This window comes from Salvelinus namaycush, chromosome 18, assembly GCF_016432855.1.
Source record: "Salvelinus namaycush isolate Seneca chromosome 18, SaNama_1.0, whole genome shotgun sequence".
NCBI classification, from domain to species: Eukaryota; Metazoa; Chordata; class Actinopteri; order Salmoniformes; family Salmonidae; genus Salvelinus; species Salvelinus namaycush.
In genome coordinates, this window is record NC_052324.1 from 36,294,426 (window position 1) to 36,319,817 (window position 25,392).

Sequence of the window (25,392 nt, forward strand, 5' to 3'; positions counted from 1 at the left end):
TGGTTCTTTTATCTAGTGTGACTGTCATTACTTTTTAATTAAAAAAAAAACTAGATAGAATATATTGCTATGGTATGTTCAAAGTCGCCATAGCAAGAGTCTTGCATCCCAAGGACAACAAGGAGCTACCAAGGCATGGAAGTGGATTGAAGGTTATTGCTCCTGCTTCAATTCTCCAGAGCAGAGCTTCCTCATGGATGAGCCTAAAGGTCTATATTGAACACGTCTAGCCGGCGATATCACATGTGAGATGTATACTCGTGATATATTGCCTAATATAGCAGTGTATACATTCCATCACATTCATCATATTCCCCGTGTACAGAGCAGACATCTCTGTTATAATGTTATTATGCATATATGTCACATATCAAGCAAATACTGTATGATTTCTCAGTGATATGCTAATACAACACCCATCACGTCTGAGTTGTTGGTTTTTCAATGGCAGTGAGATATGTTAGGATCCTTATGGCAGTGACATGTGTTATGATCCTTATGGCAGTGACATGTGTTAGGATCCTTATGGCAGTGACATGTGTTATGATCCTTATGGCAGTGAGATATGTTGGGATCCTTATGGCAGTGAGATATGTTGGGATCCTTATGGCAGTGAGATATGTTAGGATCCTTATGGCAGTGACATGTGTTAGGATCCTTATGGCAGTGAGATATGTTAGGATCCTTATGGCAGTGACATATGTTATGATCCTTATGGCAGTGAGATATGTTGGGATCCTTATGGCAGTGAGATATCTTATGATCCTTATGGCAGTGAGATATATTGTGATCGTTATGGCTGTGAGATATGTTGTGATCGTTATGGCTGTGAGATATGTTGTGATCGTTATGGCTGTGAGATATGTTGTGATCGTTATGGGGTGCTCAGTGAAGCTAATAGTCCACAGTATGTCAATAAGAACAGTTGTCCAAAAAACTACTTTTACAATATGATCATGTAGTCCATTAAACAGCCCTTTTGATCATGCAGAACTGTGAAATATACATTTATTATGAAATATTAACTTGTTTGTTGTTGTTTGTTTGTTGTTGTTTGATACACAGTACAGATGTAAAACCCATTGTTCATTCCCGCCACTGACCCCTTGACCCGCGACCCTATTAACAAAGTTGGTCACAGTTGGTTCACCATAAGTTAATAATGACACACCTCTGTTTGTTACACAGTCATATGGATATACACTGATAATAACCTCTACAAATGTTTCAAGAGACGACTGGTTAAATCCATGCACTTCATGCACAGATGATGGTCAACCCTCCAGGCCACCATAGTTAAGGGTCTCAATGGGTTCCATTCAGAAAGGAGATAAAGGAGCATGTTGGGAAATATGCCCATGAAGTCATTTGGATGAGAGCCATGCCTTTCTGTCAGTTTATTTAGATGGTGGATTAATTGTCTGTTGTTGTTGAGCTGTTTTTTCTCAGTCATTTGTCCAGGTGTCTTACAGCAGTCTCTTTCAGAGGGCTAGGAGGCCATGAACGTCCCCGCCTACTTCATGCCGCTCCGAAGCACCTGATTGGCTGCGATAAGCATGACGCTGATGATGAAAGCGATGGCAAAAGCACATATCAGGCTCTTGCGTACACACGTCTGCTTGACTTGCTGCGTTGGACTAGCTGCTTGACAGGGAAAGGAGACAAGAGGAGAAGGGGGAAAGTGAGAGATTATGAAGAAGGAGAGACATGCACCTGTGAGTCTTTTGAATAAAATCTCTTTTGATGCTCTGCACATATCTGATACCGGAGGCAAGTTACATTGTAATCTCATCTCCAAATGTACAAGTATCTGAACACAATTATTACGGATGAATACTGCTTGGAGATGTGTTTTTACACCAGTGTGTACGATACATAATTACCTAGATTACAGCTCTGATTTCAGTTAGCTCCAAACAAGTTAACCAATGCATTGGCACCTGAGAAGCATGATCAAGTAGAGTATGTTCAGGAGTTTGGTGTACAGTGCCTTGCAAAAGTTTTCATCAACCTTGGCATTTTTCCTATTTTGTTGCATTACAACCTGTAATTTAAAAATATTTTTATTTGGATTTCATGTAATGGACATACACTAAATAGTCCAAATTGGTGAAAAAAATTACATAAAAATAAAAAACTATGAAAAAGTGGTGCATGCATATGTATTCACCCCCTTTGCTATGAAGCCCCTAAATAAGATCTGGTGCAACCAATTACCTTCAGAAGTCATATAATTAGTTAAATGAAGTCCACTTGTGTGCCATCTAAGTCTCACATGATCTGTCACATGATCTATGCATATATACACCTGTTCTGAAAGGCCCCAGAGTCTGCAACACCACCAAGCAAGTGGCACCATGAAGACCAAGGAGCTCTCCAAACAGGTCAGGGACAAAGTTGTGGAGAAGTACAGATCAGGGTTGGGTTATAAAAAAAATATCAGAAACTTTGAACATCCCACAGAGCACCATTAAATCAATTATTAAAAAATGGAAAGAATATGGCACCACAACAGACCTGCCAAGAGAGGGCCGACCACCAAAACTCACAGACCAGGCAAGGAGGGCATTAATCAGAAAGGCAACAAAGAGACCAAAGATAACCCTGAAGGAGCTGCAAATCTGCAAAGCTCCACAGCGGAGATTGGAGTATCTGTCCATAGGACCACTTTAAGCCCTACACTCCACAGAGCTGGGCTTTATGGAAGAGTGGCCAGAAAAAAAAGCCATTGCTTGTAGAAGGAAATAAGCAATCACATTTGATGTTTGCCAAAAGGCATGTGGGAGACTCCCCAAACATATGGAAGAAGGTACTCTGGTCAGATGAGACTAAAATGTAGGTTTTTAGCTATCAAGGAAAACGCTATGTCTGGCGCAAACCCAACACCTCTCATTACCCCGAGAACACCATCCCCACAGTGAAGCATGTTTTTCATCGGCAGGGACTGGGAAACTGGTCAGAATTGAAGGAATCATGGATGGCACTAAATACAGGGAAATTCTTAAGGGAAACCTGTTTGTCTTCCAGAGATTTTAGACTTGGACAGAGGTTCACCTTCCAGCAGTACAATGAACCTAAGCATACTGCTAAAGCAACACTTGAGTGGTTTAAGAGTAAACATTTAAATGTCTTGGAATGACCTAGTCAAAGCCCAGACCTGAATCCAATTGAGAATTTGTGGTATGACTTTAAGATTGCTGTATAAGAGCGGAACCCATCCAACTTGAAGGAGCTGGAACAGTTTTGCCTTGAAGAATGGGCAAAAATCCCAGTGGCAAGATGTTCCAAGCTTATAGAGACAAACCCCAAGAGACTTGCAGCTGTAATTGCTGCAAAAGGTGTCTCTACAAAGTATTGACTTTGGGGGGGTGAATAGTTATGTACGCCCAAGTTTTCAGTTTTTTTGTCATATTTCTTGTTGGTTCACAAGAAAAAATATTTTGCATCTTTAAAGTGGTAGGCATGTTGTGTAAATCAAATGATACAAATCCATTTTTCTAGGTTGTAATGGAAACAAAATAGGAAAAAATGCCAAGGGGGGTGAATACTTTCGCAAGCCACTGTATAGGCAATGTAGCCAACTCCGGGCTTCGCATTTTTCCACCACTTCCACTCTGCATATCTCTCACCTTTCACTCCCTCTCAGTTAATCCACTGAACAAAAATATAAATGCAACATGCAACAATTTCAACAATTTTACTGGGTTACAGTTTATATAAGGAAATTAGTCAATTGAAATAAATTCATTAGGCTCTAATCTCTCTAATCTCTAATGGATTTCACAAGACTGGTCAGTGGTGCAGCCATAGGTGGACCTTGGACGGCATAGGCCCACTCACTTGGGAGCCAGACCCACCCACTGGGGAACCAGGCCCAGAAAATCAGAATGAGTTTTTCCCGACAAAAGTCTCTAAAACGATGTTGGAGGTGGCTTATCGTAGAGAAATGGACAGTCAATTCTCTTGCAACAGCTCTGGTGGACATTCCTGCAGTAAGCATGCCAACTGCATGCTCCCTCAAACCTTGAGACATCTGTGGCATTGTGTTTTGTGACAAACCGGCACATTTTAGAGTGGCCTTATATTGTCCGCAGCACACGGTGCACCTACAGTATGTAATCTGTTTATTCAGCTTCTTGACACACCTGTCAGGTGGATGGATTATCTTGGCAAATGAGAAATGCTCACTAACAGGGATATAAACACATTTGTGCACAACATTTTAGAGAAATAAGCCTTTTGTATGTATGGAACATTTCTGGGATATTTTATCATGCATCATGGGACCAACGCTTTACATGTCGTGTTTATGTTTTTGTTCAGCACAGATGTCTTTCTCAATAAAACTATTATACTGGAAGTGCATCAAAGTGTACAATAGGTCTCCACCTGTCCATATTAACCTGAGACACGTTAAAGTCTCTACTGCAAAGTGTGTACTACAAGGTGTAGTACTACAAAGTGTGTACTACAAAGTGTGTACTATACAGTGTGTACTACAAAGTGTGTACTATAACATGTATACTATAAAGTGTGTACTATAGGGTTCCTTACTGTCTATATCCACCTGGCAGGCCCCTGGGTTCGCTATGTGGCTCTCCTCGGTCATGATGATGTTCTCGATATCCTTCATGGTAAGGTGGTCGGAGAATGTATCGTACAGCAGCCTCTTCAGCTCCTCTACCGTCAGCTTCTGCATGTCAGTCTGGACACACACACACACACACGTACACACAGACACATACACGCACGCACACACACACACACACACACACACACCACATGCACACACACAGGAACTGATGTCACTACAATGAGCTACTGTTCTATGGCCGATTTTAGTTTATACAATGTTTTGTATTTGGGGATGGTAAGCTAAGTGATCCTGGAGATTTTAGCCAGAGATAACAACACAACACTGCCCATTGATGCATGTGGCATACTGTATGACTGTCTGGACTTAGGGATTCAATTCTTTTGAGCATACAGTACACTGCCATAGACCTCCCCTTCAAATAAAAAACGTGACATTTTCAAGTCAGATGTGGTTTTCAGGCACCTGTGATGTTTCACATTAATCTTTCACATGTGAACAAATCACTTAACAAATGTCACGTGGGAAAAACATACTTTTTTTTTTGGACACGTGTGAATATTCACATGGATTTCTCATATTACTCAGACATGTGTGGTCTCCCAACATTTCACATCATGAGTTTCATATGTGTGCTTTTGTAGCAGGCGGGATTAGAGCCCATGGGAGAAGCCAACGTCTTGACCATTAGACCAAGAGGGCCAAAACTAATTTTGAAGTCGCAGGCGAGACTACCTCATCACGTCACCATGAGCAACCATGACCGACTCATGCCCTCTACATTTTCACATGTGTATCTTCATATTTTAATGTACATTTTAACTATGGGTATCAAATGTACTTGAATTTACTGCAGGTTTTTCTGTGATTAATTACCATTAATCGCAAATTTGGAATTTGCTCAAATTGAGCTGTAATTTAAGATTATTTATGCAAAAAGCATTACAAAAATATTTACATCTTGATTTTGTTCAAAGTAATGGTTAGCAAAACTTTCTTTAACCTCAATGTCAACTTGTTTTGACATTGCATAGTTGTTTTTGGCTGTAAATATTATGTATGTTGGATGTTTTCAGTGTATTTTGAAAGCAATAAAAAATGTGTGCACAAGAATTACAGAAAATTAATTTCAGATTAAATCAGTTAATTTTAACATTGTAAACAGTATAAATAAGGGCACCCAGTTTTCTTAGCATGTGAAACTGAAGTTTGATTTACACATGTTATTGTTTTTCAAGTGGAGTTTTTGAACATGTGACACTGCAAATGAGATTTTTACATGTGATTGTTTTTACATGTGATTGTTTTTACATGTGATTGTTTTCACATGTCAATATGCGATTTTCACATAAGAACGTTTGTCACGTGAAACTGCATAACCGATTTTAATAAGGCCAAGCACACATTTCACATGTGCAACTGCAATTCACGTTAGGTGAAGACATGTTTTTGTTATCACATATGAAAAGTTGGTGTTAACATGTGAATAAAAAATTTAATACACGTGAAAATATGGTGTCAAGTGAAATTTTAGCTCAGCATGTGAAAACAGCTATTTCACATGTGAAAATGTAAATTTTATATGTATTTTTTTTTAGGGCGGGAGGGGCACACACAATAAGATATGAGTTTGTTCTAGAATCTGGATTGTATACAAAGACACTGCATAGATATTGCAAACACAAGTCTGACTCTGAATCAGTCTCTAAATACTTGTTAACTCCTACTACTGTCAATATGGAGGGTAATTATCTGAGAAACTGTCACACAGTAAAAACCTGATTTAATCTAAATTGATTTTACTTCATTCGATCGTAAGACTAGTGTATAAAATGGGTGGGGGTGGTTGTTGAAAGTCAGGAAGGAAGGACACAGTTCTGACAAAAGAACATTACTAAGAATACTAAGGACTAAGTAAATACTAAGGTTGCATTCCAAACACATAAAAGTCACACACTCTCCGCTCAGCCCTCAAATTAAGTGGACACTTCTGATGACGTATCATGATGTCTGACGAGTTGACACTCGCAGGGCAAGGGGTGAGGGAAGAATGAATGGATTTTAAATGGACTGCTCTTGCCCGGAAATGTGCCACTCGTTCGTCCCACAGTTGTGTTTTCAGTTATCGTGCGATACAGTCAATTATGATTGGCTTGAAGACAACACCTCCGCAGACATCGAATGCTAGCCATCCGACTATATCAGGTAAATCAAAAATTACAATGTATAAGTGTGATGTCGGGGGAAAGTTGTATGCGCAAGCTAACGTTTCCAAAAGCTAACCAAACAAAAGCATCATTACTCACGAGGGGTCACTGCCTTATCAACCCTCCACTGAATCTGGGAATTACATTTGTTTTCCTTTCAAGTCACAAAGTCTCCATGCGATGGATAAATGGTGCAATAGATGACAGTTACAGTATAGCATAACATCCTAATCACCCAGAAGCTTTTGTAGCTTGTCAGTTGTAATAAGCAGGAAGGAAGCGGTTTATGATTACTTACCTTCCAGAACACAGAGTCAAAGTCTGTTCCGTGGAACTTGTCTGGCATTCCGGCGGCTGTCAGCTTGGGTCCGAGGAGAGTGACAAACTCTTCGAAATCCACCTGACCATCACCTGTTGATGACAGGAATTTTGATGACACCTGGTATGCTAGTGTGTGTGTGTGTGTGTGTGTGTGTGTGTGTGTGTGTGTGTGTGTGTGTGTGTGTGTGTGTGTGTGTGTGTGTGTGTGTGTGTGTGTGTGTGTGTGTGTGTGTGTGTGTGTGTGTGTGTGTGTGTGTGTGTGTGTGGGTGTGTTCAGGTTGGTGGGTGTGAGCGCCCGTCTGTGTCGTAAATGCGTGAATGTGTGCATGTCTGTGTGCATGCCTGTGTGTGTGTCCATGTACGTGGGTACATCAGTGTCAGTGTACGTGCATGTGTGTGTGTGTGTGTGTGTGTGTGTGTGTGTGTGTGTGTGTGTGTGTGTCTGTCTGTCTGTGTGTCTGTCTGTCTGTGTGTGCGTGTGCGTGCGTGCGCGTATGCGTGTGTCTTTGTGTGTGTGCGTGTGTCTATCTCACCGTCCATGTCCAGTCTCTGTATGATGACCTCCAGCTCCACCTCATTGGGCATGTACCCCAGAGACCTCATGGCCATGCCCAGCTCTTGCTTCGAGATGAAGCCATTCCCATCACGGTCAAATACCTTGAACGCCTCGCGGATCTCTGTGAAGAAGACAACACAGAGAAGTGTTATAGAATCAGCCTACCTGTGTCGTGTGCCTAAGCACTAAATAACTAAATCAATTCCAAAAATAAGGTTTTAAATATGCTACACAAGTGACTGGTCAATCTCTACCAACGAATGTAGCGGATGCACTAAAGACGATGAAAAAAACAGAACATTTAAATGAATTTTAGTTTTTTTTCTCCAATAGCGATCATAGGTCTCCAAGGGATAAAGTGATGTGAGGTGAACAAATGGCGCATTCACTTTCACAGTGTATAGATTGGATCTTAAAACCTCTCTTGGGTACGTGAGACGTTAGCGTCCCACCTCTTCAACAGCCAGTGAAACTACTGGGCGCCAAATTCAAATACAGAAATACTCATTATAAAAATTCTGAAAACAAAACATATTTTACATAGTTTTAAAGATTAACTTCTTGTGAATCCAACCACGGTGTCAGATTTAAAAAATGCTTTATGGGCGAAAGCATACCTTACGATTATTTGAGAACATAGCCCATTAGACAAATCATTACAAACAGTAACCAGCCAAGTAGAACAGTTACACAAGTCAGAAATAGAGATAAAATTAATCCCTTACCTTTGATGATCTTCATATGGTTGCACTCAGCAGACATTCATTTACTCAATAAATGTTCCTTTTGTTTGATAAAGTCTCTTTATATCCTAAAACCTCCGTTTTGTTTGCGCGTTTTCTTCAGTAATCCACAGGCTCAAATGCAGTCAAAACAGGAAGACAAAAAAATCCAAATTGTATCCGTAAAGTTCATAGAAACATGTCAAACAATGTTTATATTCAATCCTCAGGTTGTTTTTAGCCTAAATAATCAATAATATTTCAACCGGACAATAACGTTGTCAATTTAAAAGGTAAACAAGAAACGCACTCTCTCCGTCTCGCGCATGAAAAAGCTCTGTGACACTTTAGGGTCCACTCATTCAGACTGCTCTTACTTCCTCATTTTTCAGAATACAAGCCTGAAACAATTTCTAAAGACTGTTGACATCTAGTGGAAGGCATAGAAACTGCAATTTGAGTCCTAAGTCAATGGATACTGTAATGGCATTGAATAGAAAACTACAAAACCAAAGAAATAACTACTTTCTGAATGGATTTTTCTCAGGTTTTCGCCTACCAAATCAGTTCTGTTATACTCATAGACCCTATTTTAACAGTTTTGGAAACTTTAGAGTGTTTTCTATCAAAATCTACCAGTTATATGCATATCATATCTTCTGGGCCCGAGAAGCAGGCAGTTTAATTTGGGCATGCATTTCATCCAAAATTCCGAATGCTGCCCCCTACCCTAGAGAAGTTTTAAGAGAGCCACTGTGGCCATTTTGACAGACCAAAATGCATTCGTTAAAAAATGAACTACGTTACTGTATGTAAAAGGTCACTTCAGGACAAAAATGTATGACAGAAACCTAAGAAGAGGAAATGTTGGCTTTTCCAATAGTTATTTAAATTTAAACTAATCTAAAGCATACCAGAGATCTGTATAATGAAGAGATATTCATGTCTCCGCCCTAACAATGGGAGTCGTTGTCCCAAAGGCAGCAAGGCAGGCGAAAAGCTTAGGTCTGCATACTAAGCCCATAGAAACGGATTGGGCATATTCTGGACAGATTTTGGCAAGAGTGAGCCCTCTCATTTTGCCTCTTCCTATCTGAGCATACTGACCAGGTCCGTCCTTAAAAAACTTCCCCCACAGCTCAAAAGCCCCTTTCCTTACGAGTGACCAAATCCCATCATTCATATGCGTTGTAGACCGTCGGCCAGTCAATTACTGATTGTAAAAGATCTAGCATACAGGAAACTGGTTCAGGTGATGATGAACAATCTTCCCTACACTTGATGATGGGTAGATCTGGGATGAATCTGCTCCGGTATCTACTGTGATTGCTTTTGCAGTAGCCAAGAATCACAAAACACATTGTTAACATAATTATGTATGATATTAGATGTGTTAAGTCAGTGTAAGCCTTATGGAAATGAAATGTAGCTCTGTGAGATTACATTCTAGATAACATTTGCAGGTGGAAAATAGGTGACTGCAAACATGCCTATGTAAAAAAAAAAGATATGGACCCCCGTTTGAATTTGAATGACATTGAATAAATCTATAATTGAATACATAAGGGACAATTGTATATATTCATTCAAGTGATTAGAGAAAGCAGGAATGAGTAGATGTACCTATCACTAAGTATAATGAATTATCATAATAAAATGTACTTCATTCACTCTGTAGCTTATTGTTAGTGACATGCGGTGTAGTAAATAACATTTGCTGTTGCATTGATGTAGTGGGGTGTCAGAATAGGGATATGTGGGCATGTCCGTGGCCAAAATAAACCCCTGACTCATTTTGACAAATATTTTGGGCAAGAAAGAAAACCAAAATGTGAGACGGATGAATGAAGACAGAATGTGTTGTGTATACATGAGGTGATGCCAATGCTTTAGGAAATAGTGTAGTATTATTTTCAAGGCGCAGAACGGAATGGATGCCCATCTGCTTCAGGGACAGGGGCACTTGACTATCATGGATTACAATGTGACACACAATTTACAAGGTGGAGCAGAATGACATTTCCCCACCTCATGGCCACCCCAGCTGCTTCCGATCCTATTAACAACACCTCCAAATCCACCTGAGGTCCCTCACTCCATCTTTTTCTGGTGTTTGCTGTATAAACAGCTCTTCAGCTGAGCAGAGCCCTATTCCACTGAAAAGCTCAAACGCTGCCTCTCAGGAGGGGCGAGACTCTTAGAGAAGGTGCCAGCACCGTTTTAGAAGGTCTATATCTCTTACAATGGGCTATGAACTATAAGAGAGTTACATCATAACAACTAATGACAATTTACACGTAGTGGCCAGTTTATTAGGTACACCCACCTTTGCCTCCAGAACAGCCTGAAATCTTTGGGATATGGAAAAGTTGATCAATTGGTATCAAAACAAAGTTTATTTGTCACGTGCGCCGAATACAACAGGTAGACCTTACAGTGAAATGCTTACTTACAGGCTCTAACCAATAACAGTAGCGAGGCTATATACAGGCACCGGTTAGACAGGGTGATTGAGGTAGTGTATGTACATGTAGGTGTGGTTAAAGTGACTATGCATATACGATAAAGAGAGAGTAGCAGTAACGTAAAAGACGGGTTGGCGGGTGTTGGGTGGCGGGACACAATGCAGATCGTCTGGGTAGCCAATGTGCGGGGGCACCAGTTGGTCGGGCTAATTGAGGTAGTATGTACATGAATGTATAGTTAAAGTGACTATGCATATATGATAAACAGAGAGTAGCAGCAGCGTAAAAGAGGCGTCGGGGTGGCACACAATGAAAATAGTCCGGGTAGCCATTTGATTACCTGTTCAGGAGTCTTATGGCTTGTGGGGTAAAAACTGTTGAGAAGCCTTTTGGTCCGAGACTTTGCACTCCAGTACCGCTTGCCATGGTAGAGAGAACAGTCTATGACTGGGGTGGGTGTGGTCTTTGACAATTTTTAGGGCCTTCCTCTGACACTGCCTGGTGTAGAGGTCCTGGATGGCAGGCAGCTTTGCCTCAGTGATGTTCTGGACCGTACGCACTACCCTCTATAGTGCCTTGCGGTCAGAGGCCGAGCAGTTGCCGCAGCAGGCAGTGATGCAACCAGTCAGGATGCTCTCGATGTTGCAGCTGTAGAACCTTTTGAGAATCTGAGGACCCATGCCAAATCTTTTTAGTTTCCTGAGGGGGAATAGGCTTTGTCGTGCCCTCTTCACGGCTATCTTGGTGTGTTTGGACCATTCTAGTTTGTTGGTGATGTGGACACCAAGGAACTTGAAGCCCTCAACCTGCTCCACTACAGCCCCGTCGTTGAGAATAGGGGCATGCTCGGTCCACCTTTTCCTGTAGTCCACAATCATCTCCTTAGTATTGATTACGTTGAGGGATAGGTTGTTATTCTGGCACCACCCGGCCAGGTCTCTGACCTCCTCCCTATAGGCTGTCTCGTCGTTGTCGGTGATCAGGCCTACCACTATGGTGTCTTCAGCAAACTTAATGATGGTGTTGGAGTCGTGCCTGGCCACGTAGTCGTGGGTGAACAGGGAGTACCGGAGGGGACTGAGCACGCACCCCTGAGGGGCTCCAGTTTTGAGGATCAGTGTGGCAGATGTGTTGCTACCTACCCTCACCTCACCTACCCTCACCAAGTCCAGTATCCAGTTGCAGACGGAGGTGTTTTGTCCCAGGATCCTTAGCTTAGTGATGAGCTTTGAGGGCGCTATGGTATTGAACGCTGAGCTGTAGTCAATGAATAACATTCTCACATAGGTGTTCCTTTTGTCCAGGTGGGAAAGGGCAGTGTGGAGTGCAATAGAGATTGCATCATCTGTGGATCTGATTGGGCGGTATGCGAATTGGAGTGGGTCTAGGGTTTCTGGGATAATGGTGTTGATGTGAGCCATTACCAGCCTTTCAAAGCACTTTATGGCTACGGACGTGAGTGCTATGGGTCTGTAGACATTTTGGCAGGTTGCCTTAGTGTTCCTGGGCACAGGGACTATGGTGGTCTGCTTGAAACATGTTGGTATTATAGACTCAATCAGGGACATGTTGAAAATGTCAGTGAAGACACCTGCCAGTTGGTCAGCACATGCCGGCAGCACATGTCCTTGTAATCCGTCTGGCCCTGCAGCCTTGTGAATGTTGACCTGTTTAAAGGTCTTACTCACGTCGGCTACGGAGAGCGTGATCACACAGTCGTCCAGAACAACTGATGCTCTCATGCATGCCTCAGTTTTGCTTGCCTCGAAGCGAGCATAGAAGTGATTTAGCTCGTCTGGTAGGCTCATGTCACTGGGCAGCTCTGTGCTGTGCTTCCTTTTGTAGTCAAGGGGCCTAACGTGTTCCCCACATTATTACACCACTGCCACCAGCCTGTACCATTGACACCAGGCAGGATGGGGCCATGGACTCATCCTGCTTACGCCAAATCCTGACTCTGCCATCAGCATGGCACAACAGGAACTGGGATTCGTCAGACCAGGCAATGTTTTTCCTCTCCGTAATTGCCCAGTGTTGGTGATCGCGTGCCCACTGGAGCTGCTTTTTCTTGTTTTTAGCTGATAGGAGTGGAACCCGCTGTGGTCGTCTGCTGCAATAGCCCATCCGTGACAAGGACCGACAAGTTGTGTGTTCAGAGATGTCGTTCTGCACAGCAGTGTCATACTGTACCAATATTTGCCTGTTTGTGGACCGTCTGTTAGCTTGAACGATTCTTTCCATTCTCCTTCAACTTGTCATCAACTAACTGTTCTCCCCCACAGGGATGCCCCTTACTGGATGTTTTTTGGTTATAGCACCATTCGGGTGGCGAGTAGCCCAGTGGTTAGAGCATTGGGCCAGTTATCGAAAGGTTCCTAGATCGAATCCCCAAGCTGACAAGGTAAAAAAAAAACATTCTTCCCCCAAGGCAGTAAACCTACTGTGCTGCGGATTAATTAAGGCAACCCCCCCCCCCCCCCCATACACCTCTCTGATTCAGAGGGTTGGGTTAAATGTAAAAGACACATTTTAGTTGAAGGCATTCAGTTGTACAAATGACTAGGTATCCCCCTTTCCTTCTCAATAAACTCTAGACACTGTCGTGTGTGAAAAGCCCTGGAGACCAACTGTTTCTGCAAAACTGAAACCAGCGCACCTGGTATTGACAAACATACCACCGTCAAAATCGCTTAGGTCACTCATTTTGTCCATTCTAATGTTCAATCAAACAGTAACTGAATGCCTTGATGCCTATCGGCCTGCTTTATATAGCAAGCCACGGCCACGTGTCTCTGTCTGTAAGGGCAAACCATTTTCATAAACTGGGTACCTAACAAACTGGACATTGACTGTATATTTGCCACCATTGCCAATACTTGTCAGCACAAGACATCTATTAACATTAATCAAATAAATCAAAACAAACTCCTAACTCCTAGTTCTCCAGCCAACTTCGGCTAAAATTACAGGCATATCCAAAACCAGAATCAGTGCAAAGGGGTCTTGGAAGCAATCTCTTCCATGAGGGCGAACTTTTCCAACAAACTCGAAAGTGTTGTAACAGGAATTAGTGAATTAGTGAACTTTACCTTAACTCCACGCGCTTTGACAAAGCAGAGGAACGCATTAGCATGGTGGAAGTTACTGTAGTCACTGTCAAAACAACGACCGAAAAGTTGGAAAAACAGGTGGCCGACATTACTTCAAAACTAAGCTCGCTCGAGAACCACCACACGAGGTAAAATTTGAAACTGGTTGATCTACCCGAAAAGTGAAAAATGTTGATGCAGTTGCATCACTTGAGAAATGGCTGCCCAGGCATTGGGGCCGGACATCTTTTCGGACCCCCTGTGCGTTGAAAGAGCCCATTGGCTTCCAGCTCCTAAAGGCCCAAGTCCTTATCATGAAGTTTCTCAACTTTCAAGACAAAGTCTGACTGTTGTGGAAAGCCAGAGCCAAGGGTAAGGTGATGTACGGGGACCAAGAGATCATGTTCTTCTCTGACATATCAGCGGACCAGCACCAAAAAATAAAAGGCTACGACTGGGTTAAACGCCAGCTCAGGTCCATCCCCCAACATTGCCTATGGAATAGCTTTCCCAACTAAACTACGTCTGACGTACAATGGACGGTCACACGAGTTTGAATCTCCCTCTCAAGCCTTGGCATTCATCTGTGATGTATAACGTGATTCTTCTTTCTAGTCGTGTTTGCTGCTGTGAAGTTTATCACCGCTGTGAAGTTTATCACCACCCTGGACTTCGGAGAATTAAACCACCATGGATTATGTGACTGGTTACAAGCTAGCAAACTAACGTTAGCCAATTTGTTGGCAGCTAGCTAGCATAACATTTAAGCGAATAATAACTCCTCTGAATAACAGTCTTGACAAGTGAGCACATTTTCTATGCCAGATAAAATCGTGCCTCATTAGCTCATTGTTATGGATGTTTCCAAATAAATATCACTAGAAAACAGCTTAAACAAATGCAAATACAGCTACTTTGCTGTTATTCTGGCTGCACTTGTTGACGGGACTGTAAGTTACCCGTAGTTGGCTAGGTAGCAACCAACAGATAAGAACATTGCCAGCCAGCACGGCGATGGAACATTTAGAACGAACAACTGGGTTGCGTCCATAGATAAAGAACAAAAATACTGAACGATTGGGTCACGTCTCTGGCAACCGAACCGATAGACCAGCCGGCTTGGGTAGCAACCCTACATTTGTGTCGGGACTATATATTGTGGAAGGATGAAATAGCATGAATAAATATATCAAAATAAAGTTTTTATTCAAATATGTCAATCATTACTTGAACATGTTGGTAACCTGTTGTATAAAAGTGATAATGCCTTAAGGCCAGTGTTTGGGCCTAACAACACACATGCCAATATATCTTCCAAGCATCGGCTTCTCGGACATTAGCACTTAAGCATGTCGCATAGCATGTTGCTAGGTATGCCTTTTGTTTGGTTCGTGAGGAATAATATTCGAGAGAAGGCAGGAGACACTTTGTTTTGTTTAGCGTCACTTAGATTAGACTGCTCCCTTTACTGGATCAGTTGTCAACCAGGCTACACTTTACGATTAGGAGGATGTGGGAGGGGAAGCTTTGAGTGTCTCGGTTAGGGAGCCAGGGGAATGGGGTTCAGTGTTTTACTGTTAGGAAAGTTTTAGGTTTTTTGTTTCAACAGATCTTTACATATTTTCCTCACTACAAAATACTCATGCAGTGCTTGTGGTTACTAAACATATTTTAGAAATGCGTTTATACTCTGCTTATTCCATGTTCATATCTTTAGTTATATGACTTCAAATGCAAAACTGAAATTTACTTTGTGGAATGTCCGTGGAGTTGATAAACTATCCAAGCTTAAACAGTTTATTACTAATCTATTGTGTTCCTACAAGAAACTCACTTGTTGAAGGATAGGCTAATTAAAGTATGCAGGAGATTGCAAGCACAAGTGATGGCATCCTGTTTCTCCTCTCATTCTCATGGTATTATGGTTTTAATTAAAAAATCTGTTCCATTTCAAATGGAAAATATTATAACTGATACAACTGGGTAGATACATTTTGATACAGGAAACTCTTTTGAATGAACGTATTAATCTGGTTAATGTATATGTTCCTAATGATAATAATCTCAAATTATTTGAGAATTTCTTTCTATTCATAGTATAGCCTCCCTTCCTGGTAAAGTCCTAATGGCAGGGGATTTTAATTGCATTCTTGATCCTCATCTAGATCACTCCACTTGCAGAGTAGAAAGAAATAACAGCATTTCATTAAGAATACAGAACAAGGTTTTACATATCTTGGTATTAAAATCACATCAGAAATTAGCTCCTTGAGTTCAACAAATGATGAACCCATGGTAACGAGTGTAACAAAATCCATCAACAGATGGACATCATTACAGCCTAATCTATTATTGGTAGAATAAATATAATTAACATGAATATTCTGACTCAATATCTTTATCTATTTCAATCAATTCCTCTGGCTCCACCACCTTAATTTTTTCCAAAGATCAGAAAGATACTAACATTTTATCTGGAGCAACAGAAAACCAAGGCTTAGACTTTCTCTTATTTATTTGCCCTAAGACAGAGGGGGGTTAAAACTTCCAAACCTACAGTGGCATTACTGGTCTCCACAACTGAGGGCTGCAATGTTTTGGTTTTCCAAGGAACCATACTTACCCTGGCTGCAGACTGAAATCTTATCCACGAAAGACTTAACTTTGGATGGATATTTGTACTCTGCTCCCTTTAAGAAACTAAGAAGAACACTACTAATCCTTTTGGTAAAAACAACCTATCTATATGGCACGAAGTACAGCAATATTGTGTGAATCCCCTGTATTATCCAGTTGTACACCAATTTTGGGGCAAAGACAATTTCACACCTGATAAAAATGACTTGGGGTTTAAAGAATGGGAAAGAAAAGGTATTGTTAAAGTAATGGACTTATACAATGAAAAAGGGCTCATGTCGTTTGAAGAACTAAAGTGCATTTTTTCAAATACTTACAATTGAAAAGCTTTATTTTTTCCAGTCCAAAACAATCTGCCCTACAACCTCATTTGACCACTTTAGAAATGTTCTCTGTTGATATGTGTTATGGGAGAGGTCACATGACATTACTATATGGGAAAATGGTAGCTACTCAAAAAGACAACTCTGATAGTAAGATACTTCAGTGGATACAAGATATGGAAGAAGATATTTCCGAAGGGGACTGGGGTATGATATGCTCTAGAGCTCAGATACAGACACTAAACACTCGCCGGAAATTGTTGCAAAACAATTGGAAAATTAGAACATACATGTATATCACCCTTGTTAAGCTTCCCTAGTTTGACCCTAAAATCCAAGACCTGTGTTTTAAAAGTAACATGCATCTACAGTAGGAACCTTGTATCATTGCTTATGGGAGTGTGCTGAGATATAAAGGTTTGGGAGCTCAGTTCTGCGCTACATCTCTGAGATGACCTTTACCCCAATACCAATAATCCCTACATTTTGCATCTTACATTTTTTGTCAGAGAATTTGTCTTTACATAGGAGAGAAAAGAAAACAGTTGACCTCTGTCTATTACGAGCTAGACGTTCAAATGCTCTCCACTGGAAGTATGTCAGTTCCCACTCGTCATTGGTTAAAATAATTAATGTCAAGCTCTTGAAAAATGTACTTATATAGTGAAAAAGAAAGTGTTCATTGGAATCTGTTTTTGAATTTCTGTAAAACGGTGACATTGTAGAAGCATTTGGAATTGTATATTGGAATCTGTATATTTTCTCTCTTTTTGGTTGTGAATATTGGCTATAGTTGAAGCATAATCTGCATTATCTGCGACTGCATATTATTATTTGTTTATTTTGACTATTGGACTATTATCTGTTGTTAATGTTGGTTCTTGTTATGTTTTTGTCTTTGTTTTGGGGTTGGGGGGGTGAAAAACATACATTTTATATTTTATTTATGTAACTGTTGATTGTCCTATTTGAAACAAATAAATAAGTATGTGTAAAAAAAATCAAAACTAAATAAATAAAAATAAGACTATGTATAATATAGCATGCACTCTTCAAGTGGAATTTGGTAAATCATAATCCTGCCGATGTCATTTAGTTTTATGGCCACATGACACACAACTCACAGTCCTTCTGTCAAGCTCTCTAATGAATCTCATACGAATATGATCAGCGATTAAATGAGGGGGACCTTAATATCGGAAACAGAAATAAAAAGATTCCTGTTCAAACGATCATGAAGAAGCACACCAGTTATAAGGACATTTCCACCAGTTTCAAATATAACTGTGACTCACATATTACCATGAAGAGGACCGTAAAAGACAAAGACTACTCTAAAGTGGTTCACCTTTTACAAAGCTGTTTAGGGTATATCTGCACAATACAACCTGAGGCAATAGTCAGCACATGGTCAAAAACTGGACAAAATGGAGGTTACAGTACAACCTTTAGGGCATGGAGACGATTTAAGATGCATTATAAACTTGGTGGTTCAAGCACTGAATGCTGATTGGCTGACAACACATTTTTTTATACTGATCTAATTAAGTTGGTAACCAGTTTATAATAGCAATAAGGCAGCTCGGGGGTTTGTGGTATATGGCCAATATACCACGACTAAGACCTCAGCTATGCGTCATACATAAGAACAGCCCTTAGCCGTGGTATAATGGCCCTATACCACACCCCCTTAGGCATTATTGCTTAATTAGCACTCCCTAATGACACGGATCAAGTGAATAAGCATTGATGCTCTTGGCCTCGTTCAGATACTGTTTCCTTGGTGCCGCAGCTTTTCTGTATCTGTCTGACCCTCTTTAAACTGACCCGTGTTTGTTCCCTTTTCTTTCATTTGTTCCTGCTCGGTTCGGTGAGCTTCAGAGTGGCCTCCTTTCTCTGGGAGTGTGTGCCGCCATTGAAGACATAATAAACAAATATATTTGTACCGAGTGGCATTTCCTTTGATGTAAGAAGGTGCTTCAAACATGCCGTTATGTACAGTCCCCTAGGAGCTTGATGGAGTGGAGATCTGGAGAAACTCCTTTAAAGTTTAGCCTCACAAGAGAAAGGTGTTCCAGGCTTCTTTTCCCTACATTACTGTAAATCAATAGGACTAAAATAGAAAGCCATAAACAGTGTATCGTTACAGCTCACAAGTCACTATTTGATCATATACAAAGTACTTGGGAACCAAACAGTTGAAGTAAGTTACTTTGGGATAGCAACAACATTCACATGAGACTCAAAGGAAACTTCATATCTGAACATTTTCTGTGGACCTGGATTGATCTTATATTTAAGGTGATTTTGGCTCGCAATTCAGATAATGCTAAGTCACACTCTCAGTAACATGGTGGAGGAGGTTTGTTGATTGCGCCCACATGGACGGAAAGACCACAGTCAACAAAACATGTAGCAGGATTGGACTAAACAAGAAACATCCTGCCGAATACACCAAATGGAATACCTTGATCAAAGGTTTATGGTCAATCCCATACACTTCAAAAACATTTTAGAGAACAAATAATGAAATGGTTGAACAATCTTCATTCCTGAATAAAAGCCCACTGCACAGAAAATATGGATTGTCTTTGAGACATCCATTTCCTAAAGTAAAATTGTTGCCTTGAGTTTAGTTATTAACTTTGTCATTACTAGCTGCAGTGGCTTTGTGAGAGCTTAGTAAAGTGGTGAGGAGAGGAAATACCCACTCCTAGAATCCTGGGTTCCTCTACACACATTCACTCTCACACACATTCACTCTCACGCACACGCACACGCACACGCACACACACACACACACACACACACACACACACACACACACACACACACACACACACACACACACACACACACACACACACACACTCCTTTAATCCTGGGCTCCTATCCATGCTTCAGAGCCAGAGAACTTCTCCAGTCAGTCAGAGCCTGTGTGTGCGTGAGTGTGTGAGTGTGTGTGTGATGTACTCCTCCAGTCAAGCTCCCATCTGCCAGGACGACTCCCTCACATCAGTAATTGCTGCAGACCAACCATGTCTTTATGTAAGGCCCCTAAAAATCGATACTTCCAACCAAAACACCTCTTCACTGTGTTTGTGTGTGTGTGTGTGTGCGTGTGCTTGTGCGTGTTCGTTCCTGACTGTGTGCGTGCGTGCGTGTTTGTGTGGGTGAGGATGTGCAGGTATGTGCCTGTGCTCATTCCTGCACGTGTGGATGCGTGTGGCTCTGCTGACTATTTTTAAACAGCTACAGTATGACATCCTTAACCCATCGTCTGCTGGAAAGGAGCCTACTTGGGCTCCCCAAATATTCAAACAATTGACAAATTCTAAAAGGATTCTTGACTATGGTGATATTGTTTATCAAAGTGCAGCCGATACTACTCTTAAAAACCTTTGGATGCCATCTCCCATAGTGCCCTTTGTTTTGTTACAGGTGACAGTTTTGATCCTCATCACTGAATCCTGTATCAAAAAGTTGCCTGGACTTCGCTAAAGACCCGTAGATCTCTACATTACTCCCTTTTTGTTTACAAGGCCCTACTTCATAAACTTCTGTCTCATCTAACTTTGCTGTTGAAGTAAAGACACCTAAGTTTCTTAACACGTTCACAGGATTGGTTAAGTCTCCCGAGGGGAGCACTGGTCTATAAGGCACTGCATCTCAGTGCTAGAGGCTTCACTAAGACCCTCGTTCAAGTACAGGATTCATCACCACCGGCCTTGATTGGGAGTCCCATAGGGAGGCGCACACTTGGCCCAGCATCGTCCGGATTATTTGTGGAAGAATGTAGTTGTTTTTCTGGGTGATATGTGAGGTTTTATTTGTGCTTACCATATCTGTGTTTTGGTATTTAGTGTATATATATACAGTGGGGAGAACAAGTATTTGATACACTGCCGATTTTGCAGGTTTTCCTACTTACAAAGCATTTAGAGGTCTGTAATTTTTATCATAGGTACACTTCAACTGTGAGAGACGGAATCTAAAACAAAAATCCAGAAAATCACATTGTATGATTTTTAAGTAATTAATTTGCATTTTATTGCATGACATAAGTATTTGATCACCTACCAACCAGTAAGAATTCCGGCTCTCACAGACCTGTTAGTTTTTCTTTAAGACGCCCTCCTGTTCTCCACTCATTACCTGTATTAACTGCACCTGTTTGAACTCGTTACCTGTATAAAAGACACCTGTCCACACACTCAATCAAACAGACTCCAACCTCTCCACAATGGCCAAGACCAGAGAGCTGTGTAAGGACATCAGGGATAAAATTGTAGACCTGCACAAGGCTGGGATGGGCTACAGGACAATAGGCAAGCAGCTTGGTGAGAAGGCAACAACTGTTGGCGCAATTATTAGAAAATGGAAGAAGTTCAAGATGACGGTCAATCACCCTCGGTCTGGGGCTCCATGCAAGATCTCACCTCGTGGGGCATCAATGATCATGAGGAAGGTGAGGGATCAGCCCAGAACTACACGGCAGGACCTGGTCAATGACCTGAAGAGAGCTGGGACCACAGTCTCAAAGAAAACCATTAGTAACACACTACGCCGTCATGGATTAAAATCCTGCAGCGCACGCAAGGTCCCCCTGCTCAAGCCAGCGCATGTCCAGGCCCGTCTGAAGTTTGCCAATGACCATCTGGATGATCCAGAGGAGGAATGGAAGAAGGTCATGTGGTCTGATGAGACAAAAATAGAGCTTTTTGGTCTGAACTCCACTCGCCGTGTTTGGAGGAAGAAGAAGGTTGAGTACAACCCCAAGAACACCATCCCAACCGTGAAGCATGGAGGTGGAAACATCATTCTTTGGGGATGCTTTTCTGCAAAGGGGACAGGACGACTGCACCGTATTGAGGGGAGGATGGATGGGGCCATGTATCGCGAGATCTTGGCCAACAACCTCCTTCCCTCAGTAAGAGCATTGAAGATGGGTCGTGGCTGGGTCTTCCAGCATGACAACGACCCGAAACACACAGCCAGGGCAACTAAGGAGTGGCTCCGTAAGAAGCATCTCAAGGTCCTGGAGTGGCCTAGCCAGTCTCCAGACCTAAACCCAATAGAAAATCTTTGGAGGGAGCTGAAAGTCCGTATTGCCCAGCGACAGCCCCGAAACCTGAAGGATCTGGAGAAGGTCTGTATGGAGGAGTGGGCCAAAATCCCTGCTGCAGTGTGTGCAAACGTGGTCAAGAACTACAGGAAACGTATGATCTCTGTAATTGCAAACAAAGGTTTCTGTACCAAATATTAAGTTCTGCTTTTCTGATGTATCAAATACTTATGTCATGCAATAAAATGCAAATTAATTACTTAAAAATCATACAATGTGATTTTCTGGATTTTTGTTTTAGATTCCGTCTCTCACAGTTGAAGTGTACCTATGATAAAAATTACAGACCTCTACATGCTTTGTAAGTAGGAAAACCTCCAAAATCGGCAGTGTATCAAATACTTGTTCTCCCCACTGTATATATATATATTGTGTCTAATGTGTATATTTATGTTGTACCATACAAGGCGCATTTCAAAAAGAGACCTAGGTCTCAATATGTCTTCCCTGTAAAAATAAATGTTAAATAAAAAATACCCTAACATGATGCTAACACCTAAATACTACAAAATATAAAGGGATCAACATCATTGCATTCACTCTGCGTTACTGGCCTGTATGACAGAGTGAAAACAGGGAAGCTTGTTTAAAAAAATATCCACTCCAAATCATGCATTCTGTTTACAACAAGGCTGTTAAGTAATACTGCAAGACAACGTGGCAAAGACATTAACTTTTTGGCCTAACAGAAAAACTGCAGGTTTGAGTCAAATGCAATACAACACAACACAAAGTGAAACCCTCTGTATTTTCAAGTATTGTGGTGGCAGCATCATGTTATGGGTATGCTTGTCACCGGCAGGGACTGGGAAGTTTGTTGGGATCAAAAGAAATATGAAAAGACCAAAGCCCATGTAAAAATTGAGAGGAAAACCCGCCTAAGTCTGATAGTTATTTTTCAGCGATACATTTACAAAAATGCTTGCAGTATGTCAAAGCCACACCAGAATGTCTTTCCAATAGGTGTTGAGTGTTCCTGGGTGTCAGTCCTACTAGTGTCAGTCCTACTTAAATTTGCTTGAAAATCAGAGACAAGGTTTGAATATTGCTGTCCATCACTGATACCTAACCAAATTTACTGAGCTTGACCAATTTTGACAAAAAACAATGGAGTGAATTGTGCAAAGCTGGTAGAATCATATTCCAAATGATTCACAGCTGTAATGGCTGTCAAGTTCTTCCACTAAGTCTTAACTACTGGGTGTGAAGACATGCAATCAAGACCTCATCAGTTTTTTGGGGAGGGGTTCTTCTATAACATTCTTTTACTTTGAACATGTGGAGTTGGTTGTGTAGATCCGTAGAGAAAAACATCTAAATTAATACTTTAATTTAATTTTAAGGCAGCAAAATGTGAAGACCGTGAAAGGGGTGTGTACACTTTCACCTGGCACTGTATATTACCCCTCAACAACTGCGTTACAAAGAGGGCTAAAGTGGACAAGAAGTCAATAAAGCATAGAGTTCCTTCATCTATAAGAATACTGAATGCAGCCGCTCCAGTGTATAGCTAGCTGTAAGATGAATCTTTGTGTTAGTGTTCATCCTCTTTCTGTGGAATATACTGAGTCATTGATCTAACTCCTCTTTTCTCCATTTCCCCTCCCTCTTCAAAGCTGTGTGCTCAAATAATCTCTCCAGAAATCAAACTGAGTCTCTCTATATCCTTCAGGCTAAAACCATGAGAACACCCAAAAAGGTCAAATGCAAAAATCTAATGTTCTGCTACGCATATAAACAAAGCTGTCCAAAAAGTTTTTCCTAAATGTATTCAAACTATTTATTAAACATCCATTATGTTTATACCACACTGATCTTATGAAGGGCAACAACAGGGTGGGATAATGATAACTGCACAACAGTCTATATATTTTCATAATATAAAATAAGTATACTGTATATGCTTCTATATATCCAGTGAAGATCAAATTACTTTTCATTCAACTGAGACACAATATCATCCAATTAGGGTGGTTTCTTTCTTTTGATTGAAAAACGTTCAACCTCCAAAACTCATCACAGTTCATTTCACAGGAAATAAAGTGTACACAGTCCATCTCTGCAATCGATCAAAGGGGAAATAAAAGATTTAACCCTACCTTAACTGACAGCTACTATCTAGCAGCTCTATGAAATTCAGAGGCATTCCTTTATCTGGCCCACATTGTATTCCATCAGAATGTTGAACAAGTTGAACAAGGGAAGTACAGACCAGTGTCAATCTTGAGTGTGTTGTCAGGTTTTAGAAAGAGCACTCCATGAACAGATCATAAAGTACATTGATGACAATAACATTTTGTATTACCTTCAGTTCGGTTTTAGACAATCCTATTCTACCGACACCTGTTTACAATACTTGGTTAGTCCTCAACTGGCAGCTTCATTAAATAGTACCTGCAAAACATCAGTCTCAATGTCAACAGTGAAGAGGCGACTCAGGGATGCTGGCCTTTTAGGCAAAGTTGCAAAGAAAAAGCCATATCTCAGACTGGCCAATAAAAATAAAAGATTAAGTTGGGCAAAAGAACACAGACACTGGACAGAGGAACTCTGCCGAGAAGGCCAGCATCCCGGAGTCGCCTCTTCACTGTTGACGTTGAGACTGGTGTTTTGCAAGTACTATTTACTGAAGCTGCCAGTTGAGGACTTGTGAGGTGTCTGTTTCTCAAACTAGAAACTCTAATGTACTTGTCCTCTTGCTCAGTTGTGCACCGGGGTCTCCCACTCCTCTTTCTATTCTGGTTAGAGGCAGTTTGTGCTGTTCTGCGAAGAGAGTAGTACACAGCGTTGTACGAGATCTTCAGTTTCTTGGCAATTTCTCACATGGAATAGCCTTCATTTCTCAGAACAAGAATTGACTGACGAGTTTCAGAAAAAAGTTATTTGTTTCTGGCCATTTTGAGCCTGTAATCGAACTCACAAATGCTGATGCTCCAGATACTCAACTAGTCTAAAGAAGGCCAGTTTTATTGCTTCTTTAATCAGACAACAGTTTTCAGCTGTGCTAACATAATTGCAAAAGGGTTTTCTAGTGATCAATTAGCCTTTTAAAATTATAAACTTGGATTAGCTAACACAAAATGCCATTGGAACACAGGAGTGATGGTTGTTGATAATGGGCCTCTGTACACCTATGTAGATATTCCATTAAAAATCATCCGTTTCCAGCTACAATAGTCATTTACAACATTAACAATGTCCACACTGTATTTCTGATCAATTTGATGTTATTTTAATAGACAAAAATATTTGCTTTTCTTTCATAAACAAGGACATTTCTAGTGACCCCAAACTTATGAACGGTAGTGTATATCTGACATGGTACAGGTGTCAAATATTTTTAAGCCGATAAC

General features: G+C 41.1%; 1 protein-coding gene across 1 annotated transcript in view; it reads right to left on the reverse strand.

Annotated features, from left to right (window-relative positions):
* Window positions 1-1,513: 1,513 nt before the first annotated feature.
* The window catches only part of LOC120062839 (calcium-binding protein 7-like), a 57,442-nt gene continuing 33,563 nt past the window's right edge, over window positions 1,514-25,392 (reverse strand). The window contains exons 2-5 of the mRNA XM_039012911.1: window positions 7,656-7,799; window positions 7,100-7,212; window positions 4,555-4,705; window positions 1,514-1,641 (exon numbers count right to left, since the gene is read on the reverse strand). Of these exons, the coding sequence (XP_038868839.1) occupies window positions 1,514-1,641; window positions 4,555-4,705; window positions 7,100-7,212; window positions 7,656-7,799 (536 nt within the window). The remainder of the gene's footprint in view (window positions 1,642-4,554; window positions 4,706-7,099; window positions 7,213-7,655; window positions 7,800-25,392) is intronic.